A 12884-nucleotide genomic window follows, 5' to 3' on the forward strand; every position below is an offset into this window, starting at 1 on the left:
TCCTCCTCATTTTCGTCTATAGCCTAACAACTTTATGTCTGTACAATTTTATACTTGGCAGCAGAAAACCAGTTCTCCCAGTCCAAAGCTGAAACAAGTTACTAGCTAAAGGAAGATTTCCAACAGCTTCAAGGGTAAAATAAGCTGGATACAAGGATTTGAGTATCAAAACTCTTAAGAGAAATTGTTTCTGAATTCTCATCCTAAATAAGCCAAAATCCAAGATGTGGATGTAGCATGAATACACGTGTGTGTTTACATGCAAAATATCTTAAACAATCTATGATCTCAAACAAAGATGAACTGCTATATGTAAAAAGCCATACAGGAATGTTTATATAAGAATACATATTGCAATATAGGAAGTTACAGGAGGTTAATACAGTATTACAAAAAAAAAAGACCACTGTCAACCGTCATACATCAATTCTGGGACTAAAGAAAAATTAGAGAGTTTTAGAGAGCAGTGCAGCATGAAAGCAGCATGTCATCTCTTGGTAAATCTGAAGGGGTTTGATTATACCTAGTAAAGTTTTCCCAAAGCTGAATTCCAAAACTTATTCAAGTCTTGCCCTTATAATGAGAGAAAATTTCCATTCTGTATTTTTAGTAAAAAATAAGTTAGTAATGAGCTTCTGGTATAAGCTTTTTTCAATAAAATGATGCTGAAACATAGTCTGGAAAACTAAGCTGATAGCACAAAGAGAACCTAGATTCAGAAAACCCATCAATTTTTAACTGGACTTACCTATCATAATAAGTATTTTTCTTCCCTATAGCAGAATAAGCTTTTAGGCTGAAATTGGACTAAAGCAGTATTGAATTCTCAGCAAAATCAATGGCCACAGGAAAAAAATTTCATGGTTAAAAACAAAAGCAGATGCATGAAAATCCTAAAATCAACAAATGGTGATTATCTTTATGAGATCAATGCTGTACCATATGTTGGTGTGCTCTCTCTCCTTCCAGGACCACTTGTTCTTCCTTTCTCATACTCATAGCAGTACAAAACTGCATCTTCTTCAACCACATTAAAGCGCTTCCGATATTCCTGGTCCAGAAATGAGTTTGGAGATTCAGATCCTGTATGAACTGGTTTGCCCACTATATGTCTGCCAACATCGTCACAGGGGAGATTTCCCTTTTCATCCCTTTAGTTAAAAAGAGAAGTTTTTAATATATTGAGATAAGACACTGATGTTCTATACTGTGAATATTGCAATAACCATGGGCCTATGTCAACATTTCATAGACTGAAACAGATGAAATCCACCCCACATCAGGATCACACAGCATATATGCATATGCATGCATTTATATGCCAGTTACCTCACACATTTTTTCGTTTAGTTCTTTACTGATTTATCCATCTCATTGATTTCTCTTGAAAAGAATTACAGTGATAAAATGGATGTGCAGTCACTCTTTTTGTTTTTCTTGTTTTTTTCTGGCATCAACCTTGCACTTTGTGATTTAGTGCAGAGGAATGACGTTGGCCTTAACATTTTTATACTTGCATTTTTAAATACATCGGATACTTTTACATGGCTACATGGCAAGCATCAGCAAACTCAATCTGGTTCCTTACACTTTACCCCAGATCAAGAAGAACTAGGCACAGAAGACATACAGACACCTGAGAGCCTTGCACAATCATTTCAGGTCTAGAAGCTGTATAGGTACATCCATTTTCACCTGCTTATCAGCTGCTACCCTAGCACAGTCCTCACTCTGCACTTTGTGCCAGATTCCCAAGATCTTTTTGCTTTCCTGCAGCCCTGCCCCACTCTTTGAAAATGGAAACTACTCAAAGGACAGAGAGCAAGCTGTGCTGGGTTAGAAGTCCTTTCTTGCACTAGATGAACCAGGACTCATCTAATAAATGTGCTTCTAGAATTGCCTGGAGATGGTTGCAAAAGACCTGATCAGACAGTCATTTCTGGCAGTAAAATGCAGGTAGTCAAGAGAGAAGTAGGTATTCAAGAGGTAATCAAGAGACATGGTGGGCCATATGCTCTTGTTGGAGTCCTTCAGCCCCTGTGAACTTCCATGTGAGTTCCAAGCTGGCCAGCATGATGACCCCTACTTCACCTGGCATCTTGAGACTCCATCTGAGGACCAGGCAAAGCCTCCTCATGGGGCCCAGGCAGCAATGAAGGATGAGAAAAGGCCATCCTGCCTCGGTGTGACAGTGCAGCATCACAAACCCCCACTGTCAGTTCTAGCTGTGGTCACTACACTCACTTTGGCAAGCTGCTCTCCCAGAGGCTGGTGAAGCCCCAACAGGGCTGTGGGCTCCCCTCCAGTCACAGCGACTTTCTGTGGTGACAGAGCTGGGGACCCCAGCAGGTAACTGATGGAGACTGACATAAACCAGGTGCTAATCAATGCTGCAACCACCATCAGGGGCTGGCACAAGGAAGGCAGCGCAGCCTGACCTAGAGGGATCTTTACTGCAAACATGAAGTTAAGTACAGAGCCCTCAGGCACACAGTCTTTGGCACAGCCCTCTAGAGATGAGGGCTCCAGTTCTCATCCCCAAAGATACTTGATAGATATGAGCAGGCACTAACACACAACCAGCACACAGAAAAGTGTTGGTCCCTTTTTGTCATGCCATCCATGTGAGGCTGTCAGCAGCTGTACTGTCTGTGGGCATCAGCACCAAGGCTTTGGGTTTTACAATTCACATCAAAACATCAAGTCTTTTCCTCTATTCCACTAACAAAAGGAGGCTTGTTTGTTTGGTTTTTTCCCTTTGGAACGGCAACAACAAACTGAGAAACTGAGATGTTGAGCAGTTTGATAAAATCCAAAATACACACATGATTTAATACAGTTAATCATGGACAAAAAAACCTGATGAAATGCCCAAACTAATTATTCAGAAACACTGCATCCTATGTGACAGGTGAAATCAAGAAGAGTCCCTTTGGATTAAGCTGATGAAAAAAATCAAATGCACAAAGCTTAACCTCTCTACAAGATTACAGCTTATACTAATATGTATTATAAGATTTAATCTGAATTGGTCCAAACAACTACATTATTATCATGACTTAAGAGATGTTATTAAAAATAATCAAAATTCATTTGGAAGATCTCTATTTATAGAGCAGAACTCAAAAACTGAAGAGCAGTGAATGTTCACTAAAAATATTGTAAAAATTAGGATGCACTTCTTATTGAATAAAAATATTTTTGTGATGGTAAACATAATCAGAATCAGTACAAAAGTACTAATTATTTAAGATAGTATAGTTTCAGGAGCACTATGTCTTTACCATATGACTACTGTAGTCAAAGAGAAACACACCTAAGACTGTTTTGGTTGGGTTTTACTTCCCCCCAGCTTTTTTCATGTTAATGGACTAGAATTAAATACTTGATGCTTTTCTGTAGATTTTCTGAAAACCAAGTCCTTAAAATTCTTATGTAAGCATAGCAAAGAACTGCTGTCAGGGAAGTAAAATACGTATGTGATTCCTGTGCACAATTCAAGTGTGGTAACTGAGAATGTTCTCATTTAATTAAAAGAAAAAAATAGTTATACTAAACTAGAGTATGTGTAAGTTCAACTGGGTTATACACGTCACATTTGAAATAATTTTATTTCTTTTCTCTGAGAAATAGAAACCAAGCCAGGTACAGATGAGGCAAGGATAAGGAAGGAACAAGGGACACAGCTTAAGGCTTCACAAAAGGCTTCTGACATCCTCACGAAGTCAAAATCGCACTTCTGCCCTGGAGAGTTTTTCATATCTCTGAAGAGTAAGAATTTATCATAGAATCTTAATTTCTCCTCCCCAGTAGGCAATTTAACTTGCCATATACCTCACTTGTGGACAAGCCCCTGGAAAGTCCTGCCAGTATCAGGTCATACATCTTCTTAACTGGCTAGAGGAGTTACTGATAAGAAAGTGTAAGAAAAACTCAGCTACAAGAAACTCAGGTACAAGAAAGTACATGCTGCCCTTATAACCTTTCTAAGAAAGGTAACTAAAAGAAAAGCAAGAAGTAACTTAAAAATACATTAACTGGACATTTGCTAATCTGTGTCTAAGATCATGGAAGCTTTAGGAATTCTGATTCCTCTTAAATACAATCCTAGACCTCTGGGTAGCCACTTTTTGTTCTATTTGTAGGCCATAATTCTCTCAGAGTTTCAGGAATGCAACATCTGTGTACATTAAGGAATTATGAGGAATCATTTGCAGTTGTGTAGGCTAATGATTCTGCAAGGAGGATCTGCTGCTCTTCTGGCTCAGCAAGTCCAGAGACCTGGGAGAGATGAAAATGCCCGTTCCAGGTGGCAGGTCAGAGTAGCAGCTGTACTGACAGGGAACAGCAGGGTCATTGCACAGTCTAGCAGAGTGGCCACAGTAAAACACAAACCTGAAATTTGCTTTAATGCTATCTAAACAAATGTATCTGAAAAAGAAAACACTATAGCAGGACTGAACAGTGCTGCTGTTGAAGTTGTAAAGTTTCTTGCATTTAACTCCCCAGACTCCTTTCTGCATCATGATTATTGGGCAAGGGGACAAATACGAGCTCCTTTCCTAGTTACAGATTCAGGGTTTCAGGTAACTTTTGCTCTTCTGAATAAGGATGAGACTACAGCAGTCAATTGATTAGGCCATATTTGAGAAAACAGGGTGCTGAACCTTCTTTTCTAAAGGCTACTGTCCATTTTGCAGACAAGATACTGATTCAGAATATTGTGGGTCTGATTCAACACATCTACCCTTAATAACCAGTTTACCTGCAAAATACAGTATTAATATGAGATTATCTATAGGGCAGACTAATAAAATAGGTATGAACAGAATGCTCAGTTACTTCACAGACATTTTTTATATCAAATTGTACAGTGAAATGGTCTTTTTTTACCTGGGAACATAAGGTTCTGTTGGAGGAGGGGGTATGTAGAGATCCTGCAGGGCAGAGCTGTCTCTTTTTGTAGGTGTACTGATAGTGCTGGATGGAGTAGCAACACTGCTCGTAGGGCTTCTAGGAATAAGAGGCTGGTTCAAGAGAGAAAGAGAAATAATCATGATTATCCTTATATATTATAATTTTTTATTTGTAAAAGCAAAAACCAGAATATAGCTCAGAAAGCTGAGGAAATAGAAGTTCTAACATCCTGTGTGCTTTTAAACTGACTAAAAAACCACTCATGTTAAGAAGGCAGATCTACAAATGGATGTGTATTGTGCTTATAAAATTAACTCCTCTGATTACATCTTTTTCCCTTTAGCACAGCAAGTTTATTGCCAATGCCCATAACATTAGTGATCACTAGAGCTACTGGAGAAATCTTAACGAGTAAATAACATACAGAATCCAGTTAATTCCTTAATTAAACTAACATTGTAAAGAAAAAGTCTAGTGTTTACAGCAAAAGGTGCATAAGTAGGCATTAAATTGAATGTCAAGTCCTCCCATCTGCTCTACAGCTTAAGAATTAACTGTAAAAGCTTCAGTTTATGCCTGCAGATGCTGTTAAATCAGGTACTGCATCCTCAGAGCACATGCATTATGAGAGAATCAACTGAAGATTATTATTTTTCTTCATTCCCCTGGGCACACTCCTCACAAAATAACATTTACTCACAGGTAAATAAACTGTACCCCTCCTTGCAAAATAATCATGCATTCTAGCTATCATTTCAGTCCAGATAGGATCCTTCCTCTTAATCACATTTTTTCACAAGATTTTCACAAGATTTTTCCAATTGTCTACACAGAGGCAGAAAAATCAAATGAGAAGAAAAGTCTAGTTGTTTTTGTCTACTTAATAACACATCTGTCTTAAAATAAAAGTCTTGAGTGGCTTGGTTGGTGTGATAGCTAAACTCACGGAGTAGAAAAAGAAAGAGTAGAAGAGCAAGTACAAAAGTATCTTCATACACCCTAAAAAGAATCTAATATTAAAATATACTGAGTCTTGCTTTGGAAGAGTTTTTTTCTCCTCCATCTTTATGGAAGTTTATTCCTTGAATAAAGAAGTGCTGGGATTGAAGATAGCTCACTATCTACAATTTCTGACCTTAGTAACTGCTTGAAGACACAAACGTTTCACATTGTACTGACGGCAGAGAAGCTCTAAAGGTGGACTGAATGGGTGCATAGAAAGATCCACCTCCCAAGCACTATTACCAATACTTTATGACAGACCAAAATGGCATTCTTGTGTAGAATAATCAGTTCTAATTTTCTAGATATTAATCTTGACACTGTAGGAGGAAACCCAAAAAGTTTAAAGCAGGGACATAGCCAGAATGTTGCTCATTCATCAGCTCATGATAAGTGATACACATCTATGCCTATCAAGCCAAGGGCCTCACCACTGTGTTACTTTTTTACAAACTGTATATAGGAACAATGAATATCACTTAGGGAACCTCATCCTTTAGCCAATTACCACCTTGTTTTAGGAACAGAGCTGTGTTAGGTGCTATGTAGCTCTAACATCATAAAACTCATGCTTAAAATTGTCTTATTAAAGCTTTGCAAGTCCACCTTTAGAGCAACAGCTATAAACTGACCCAAGCTTTCTTGTTTTGAATGTTCAAAATCTGCCTCCTATAAACTGTGATACTGCTTAACTCTTTCTTTCCTCATTAGAGTTAATGTGAGTATTCTACAGCCAGGCCAAAGAAAGACTGCCAGTATTTACAGGAAGAAAGGGAGAAAGACACACACAAAAAAACCAGACAGGTAAAAGACTTTACAACCACTAAAAACAAGACAAGTCTGCAAAAATAAGAATTAAATTGGTGGCAAAAACAGGTCAAAAAACCCCAAAACAATAAAAAACACCTTAAACATCCCCCCTCCTTATTTCAGAGAAACAAAAATCTTATATTTTAAATTTTCATCTGTGACACTGTAGCCATAGATGTTTTTGAACCACTCACTAATACAACAGTGTTTGTTACCTTTCTGATACCTTGCACTTCTGTAACAATAACACTTTGTGGCTCACTGAGTAGCCTATTGAATTAATTTTCATTGTAAACCAAGAGGATTTTGTGACCTAGATCCTGTTTACACTTGTTAAGCCCAAGCTGTTTGCTCATGGCTCATACCAGCAGAAGCTCTGAAAGGAAGACAAACTGTATAGAAGGGCTTGCTCTTCTCCACTTAAAGAAGACAAGCCTTTATTTTCATGAAAAGAGTTAAGAGGAAAGGAGGACTTAGAGACTGAAATGGTGGCAGTCAATATGAGCATATGGTTTATGCTATGTAGGGAAAATCATGTTCAAGCATAAGAGTGTTCTAGACTGAGAAGACTTTGATGTGTCTCCGGTGATCCTGACAAGCTGCTGCAGGGCTAGAGGACACAGGGAAAGAATTTGCTGTGTGTTACAGCCTAGAATACCTGGCTGCAACTATTTCAGTTTTAATGATATTGCCCTAATTTCTGTGTGGAAAAAAGAATATATATCTATATATGTATATATATTGCTGAAGTCTGAGGAATCTGTTTGGTATAACAAACAGCCCTTACACACAAGTCAGTTTGTCCTCCAGGCAATTTGCTGGTTGATCCTGGAAATCAGCTTGGGTTTGTACATCTTTTACCACAAAAATGTGGTTAAAACAGTGAGTACAAGAGGAAGAAACTGTATTCAGTCTAACACAGAAAGCCACAAGCTATCCAACTTACTGAAGGCCAGTGGTTCCCTGTCAGACACTGTCAGAGGTGAAGACAGTGTAACTGGACACTCTGAGTGACTCTCAAAGTGAAATCACCTTCCCACACCACCTGGAGCTCTCAAGGGGACAGAAATCATAATCCAATCCAATCCAGGTGGAGGCACAAGCCTGTAGAATTGTCCCAAAACATACTAGAATGTCTCATGTATTTTCCATATTTCTTTTGCATTGCCAAACCCAACTCTCTGCTTATTTCCACAGAAACAAAGTCAACTAACTAGAAAAAAGGGAAATCCTAACTTAAAAATAGGTCACCCCTTTTTTAACAAAACCCCAGTATTTATCATGGTTACACCAGTAAATCAGTAGCTTAGTAAGAGTTTTTACATGGTAAAAACATTTAAATGGTCTCTCCTTGTAGTAGCTCAACACACTGAGTGCCTTGCTGTAACTATTACCTTGTGCTGTAGAAGTTCAGCTTTCATTTTTATATACAGAATGAAAAAGTCTTCAAACCCCTCTGGCTGAAAAGTAAGCCCTCAGAACATGGCCTAGAGGTATGGTACATCTACATAGCATTTTGCATTGAAATTTAGAGACCTCAACTGTTCAAGTCAATCCAGTCATGTGCAAGTAACCAGGTTACATAGTTCTCTATTTCAATAGCAGCCACTCAGTGGGCCACATGCAGGCACATTAGACACAAAACCACATGCAACTCCAATCAAGAATTTCTCAACTGGATGCCTTGGAGATCAGTGCTATCACTGATTTAATTCTCTTCCAAGGAGCAGAGATTCTCCTGCTGCAGTTCCTTTTGGCCAGGGCAAGTGGGATTGCTGAAATAGCAATAAAACTAAAATATTTTCAGGTCTGAAGAGTTGAATTCTTGGCCCATGGGAAAAGCCTGACAGAGAAAGTTTGGAAGTTACATATTAAAATTGTAACCTAAAAAATGTCCCACAAATGACCCTGTATCGATCTTAATCCACAATGACAGACACAAAATCTGTAATTCAATATATTTTGGAGTACTATTTCTCAAATATTTTAAATGCACCACCCTCCCTCAGGTCCACTAGCCTTTACAGAGCCTTCCCTAAACTGTTGCTTGGCTGCAGAACAGGGAACCAGCCGTCTTCACCCACAGCAGCTTGGCTTCCCTGACACTGGGAAAAAGGAAATCCCTGTTAGCACTGACTGACAGCACACAAGTCCCCTCTCTTCTGTCCCTGGTTGGCTCTGCCCTGCGGTCACCATTTCCCTCTTGCTAACAGGAACCATCTCAATGAGTCAGCATATTCTTTTTGATTTTTCTAGCTAAACAATGAACATAGTCAATATTTAATATATACTATCTAAAATTATTTTTAATGTATTTTAAAACTCTTTGAATCTTTCATTAAGTCCCTTGGAAGCTGCAATGTAAGTTTGAGAAACACTGCTCCAGAAAAAGACATACAATTTTTCAAAACATAAACAAAACTAATAAAAAATTTTAGATTATATTATCTTTATAAAGTACTTGCATCAATAGCAGATTTTACTGCCAATATATTTTTCATATTGGATCAAAGTAACAATACATTGAACAAAACATTTCCAATAAATTAAACTTTTTATAAGAACAATCATGACATGAAGTAATGAGATATTGTAACTAATTCAGTCAGAGTTCATTTTAACAGCACACAAAGAATGCCCAGTTCCCATGCAGTTAAAAGACAACTAAGTAATTTAAAAGCAAACAAGTTAGTATTTTATTCAAAGTTAATAATTAAAAGTGTAGGATTATTAGTTCTAGTCATAAATGATGAAAACAGTATATAGCATTGTGTCTAGTTGAATGAAGGAGCCAATATAATCAAGTAAGAAAATATAGAGAAGACTAATAAAAGTAGCATTTTCTTTCAAACAAAGGATTTGGTATTGTAGTTGCTGCTTCTTATTAAAATGAAAAGTTGAATATATAACGGTGGAAATATGATGCACATCTAATCCAAAACAAACTGTTAAAAAAACTACAGATACTGAGCTGTAGGTGCTTTTAAAACAGTACAATTTAATCAAATACAAAACAGTACAGTGAACTATAAAGATACACAAAAGGTGACATTTAAAAGGGCTTGGTGAAGGAGGGGTCAGAAGGTTTTTTTCCAAGTCAACACACCAGTTGTGGCTGGCAGCTGGACCTGCCTCACTGCCATGAGGAAGAGCCGTCTCACCGACACCAGCAGGTGTATTCCAAATTAATCGAAGCATGGCACATGTTGCTCTAGCACTCCTTTTCTGTATTGAAAAAAAACTGGATGAAGAGTCTTCCACACTGTAATAAAGTCCATTTTCTTTTGAGTAATTAACAAAGCATTCTCCAGAAGGCAAAGGAGGTCTTTGCAGCTAGATTCTTGCTAGTGTTCTGACAGCAACTTACATAAAATTTCATGTGCTATGAGGATCTTCTCTATTGAACTTTCCACTCTTATTCAAACAGCGCTTGAAGGGGCCTTCCTTTGAAACCTCCTCAAAATAACACAAAGTGGAAAGGAGAAATAAAACAGACAATCTAGAGTAGAGTAAATTTATTTCTGTTAGGTTTTGAACCAGACAAAAATTTGGAGAGTTCAAAGATAAAGTCACCTCTATGTACGAAAAGTAAAATAAAAAAAATTAAAGGTTAAAGTTAATTGGATTGTTCACCATTTTCAGTAGCAGTCAGAAATACAAATACTGCAAACTGCAATATCATTCTAGGTTCTCACATAATGGATCAGACTATCAAAAAAAGTAACTGAAAGGCAAATTTAGTTAATTTTGTTTTGCAGGCATAACATCATAATATTTATGGTACAATGCCATATTAATAAATACCTTCAATTTTGCAAAAGGCAACCACTAAAATTCCCCAAGGCCACAGCTGCCTAATTCAACTGTTTCAAAAGTAGTAACAAAAAACGCAGGCTGAAAAATCCCTTGACTTCACAAATTTGGACATGATTCTAAAATGCATCATGGGAGAACCTTGATTATCAGTAAGAGGTTGGATACTGATGGATATTAAAACAGACAATCAACTCACTGCAAACATGAAAAAAAACCTCCAACCAACCAAACAGCACTTTCTTTAATCAGGACACAATGGGGGAAAAAAAGGAGTTTTTTATTTCTGTACTGATTGACCTTAGAGCTGGAATTAATGTGCTTGTAAATACAAACTCATTATGTAATGGTGCATAGTATAGCCAAAGGCTCATTGTATTATTTTACTGTGCATCAAGCCATTCAATTTCAGTTTCAGGACAGCTACACCAGATGCATAATTCTTCTTCTTTCTTTCTTTCCCTTAGCCTTTCATATTTATTCTAAGGATAAGAATATTTATGAAAAGAATAAATGTGTTTCTGCTAAAAAGGAAAAAAAAACCCAACTCACAAAGAATTAAGAATTAATAATTATGTAGCCTGCATTAAACTCCTAACTCATGACAAGACTGCAATGCGAAGGTAGAGCTGCTCAAAGTAAACAGCTGAAAATTCTAAGAAGCATTTATGCCAATTAAAAACCACTTAATATATCTGAATGATCTAAAAGCATCTTCCACACTTGGAGACTGTGAATGTTTGGCTATGGTTAATCTAGATCACTAAGAGTGGGCAGAAAGCTCTTAAACATTTCACTATCAGTTTGTAATTTAACTCCTAGGATACCCTGTCAGACACACACAAACAGGCTCGCTACACTGGTGGTACCTGCACACCGCCTGAGCTGGGACACTCAGCGAGCACTTCCCCAGCTCACAGCTATGTTTATTATCTTGGCACTACGTCTAGGTTGTCATGTAGCTGCAAATGGCACACTTCACGTTCTTAAATATGATTATGGACTGAACAAGCTGAATGTCATTTACCAATAATGCCTCCACATTACTCACTTTAAGCTAAAATTAAGTTTCCACAGTTCTCAATTTAAACATCACAATGTAAATTTTAACATAAATGAGTGTCCTAATTTAATACGCTGAAATTACCTTCTACACCTATGGCATCAGCTGTTACACATATTGATTGGTGGGATGTATACAAAAAACTCAAGCCTGATTTTGTCATCATCTGTACATTAGGGCAAACTTTCACCTTCCCACCTCATTCATCACAATATGATTAGGTTGCGACACCACATTCACTCTATTTGCAGAAACAAAAAGACCACAGCAGTCTTTTTTGCTTATCCTATTTCCCATTTTATCAGAATTTCCTTCCCATATCTCACTCTATAACTTTTGAATATTTTGCACTTTAACAGAATTATTACTGAGTCACAATTTCCTTACAGATTGTGTCTGCTGAATAATACATACAGCTCAATTAACTCTGGGATGACAGCACATTTGTAACATTCTCAAATATTTCGAGACATTCTGATATTGGAAAACAAGTTACCATTTCAAAGTTGATGTTAAGCACTGCTTTCCTTTACGATTTTTTGGTATTTGCTATCAATTTCCTCCCTCTCCTCTCATTTTACATCCCAAACTTTATTAAAGAATAGCCCCTTTATGAGAATCAGGAACATAAGAAATTCCAGACCAGTCATAGCATCAAAATCCAATTGTTAAAGATTTTCTGATTTTTTTTTTCAGACAATTAGTTAAATAAACATAATTTCTTCATATTTTTACAGCTATAAAATTGCACTGCACTCGGACTTCTTTTGATGTTTATTGATAAAATATACAGTATGATTTCACACTTAGGCTATATTTAAACTTTAACATCAGTTGACTTTAACATCTGTTCAACTCTGATCTGCATAAATCAACAGAAATTTCCACATTATGCATCTTCTGAAGTTTGCACTTCACCCTGGAGCTTTCACCCCACTCCTCCTACTTAAGAAAACTCAAAAAAGTGTGTTTCTCACGCTAAAATTATAAATTACAACAGACACACATATGCCCACTGAACACATAACGTTCTGGCCTTTTCCTGGTGTCAGGTTTGATAAAATCAGAATAATACCATCATGATACCAGAATTATTATCTGCAGTGTTTAACAGTATCTCTATTTGTGCTCATATGAGCCTTGAAAATATTTCTATTTTTCATGCTAACAGCAAGAACCAACCCTCCCACCCCCAATACTCCCATTGCCCTCCATTCCCCAAACATGTAAGATTACAGAAAATCACTGTCTAGGGTCTATGTCATCCAGCACAGATAAT

The 12884-nt window shown here is 37.2% G+C and overlaps 1 protein-coding gene across 7 annotated transcripts in view; it reads right to left on the reverse strand.

Annotated features, from left to right (window-relative positions):
* Positions 1-12884, reverse strand: part of CNKSR2 (connector enhancer of kinase suppressor of Ras 2) — a 207826-nt gene that overhangs the window by 81725 nt on the left and 113217 nt on the right. For all 7 annotated transcript variants that reach the window (XR_015772050.1, XM_088052277.1, XM_088052276.1 and 4 more), the window contains 2 exons: positions 4894-5027; positions 940-1151 (listed from right to left, as the gene is read on the reverse strand). Coding sequence is in view for 6 of the 7 variants with exons in the window: in XM_088052277.1 (XP_087908403.1) it covers positions 940-1151; positions 4894-5027 (346 nt within the window). In the remaining variant the exon portion in view is untranslated. The remainder of the gene's footprint in view (positions 1-939; positions 1152-4893; positions 5028-12884) is intronic.

This window comes from Pseudopodoces humilis, chromosome 2 (assembly GCF_049639895.1).
Source record: "Pseudopodoces humilis isolate 2021_Gansu_Grassland_sample_001 chromosome 2, ASM4963989v1, whole genome shotgun sequence".
Taxonomy (NCBI): domain Eukaryota; kingdom Metazoa; phylum Chordata; class Aves; order Passeriformes; family Paridae; genus Pseudopodoces; species Pseudopodoces humilis.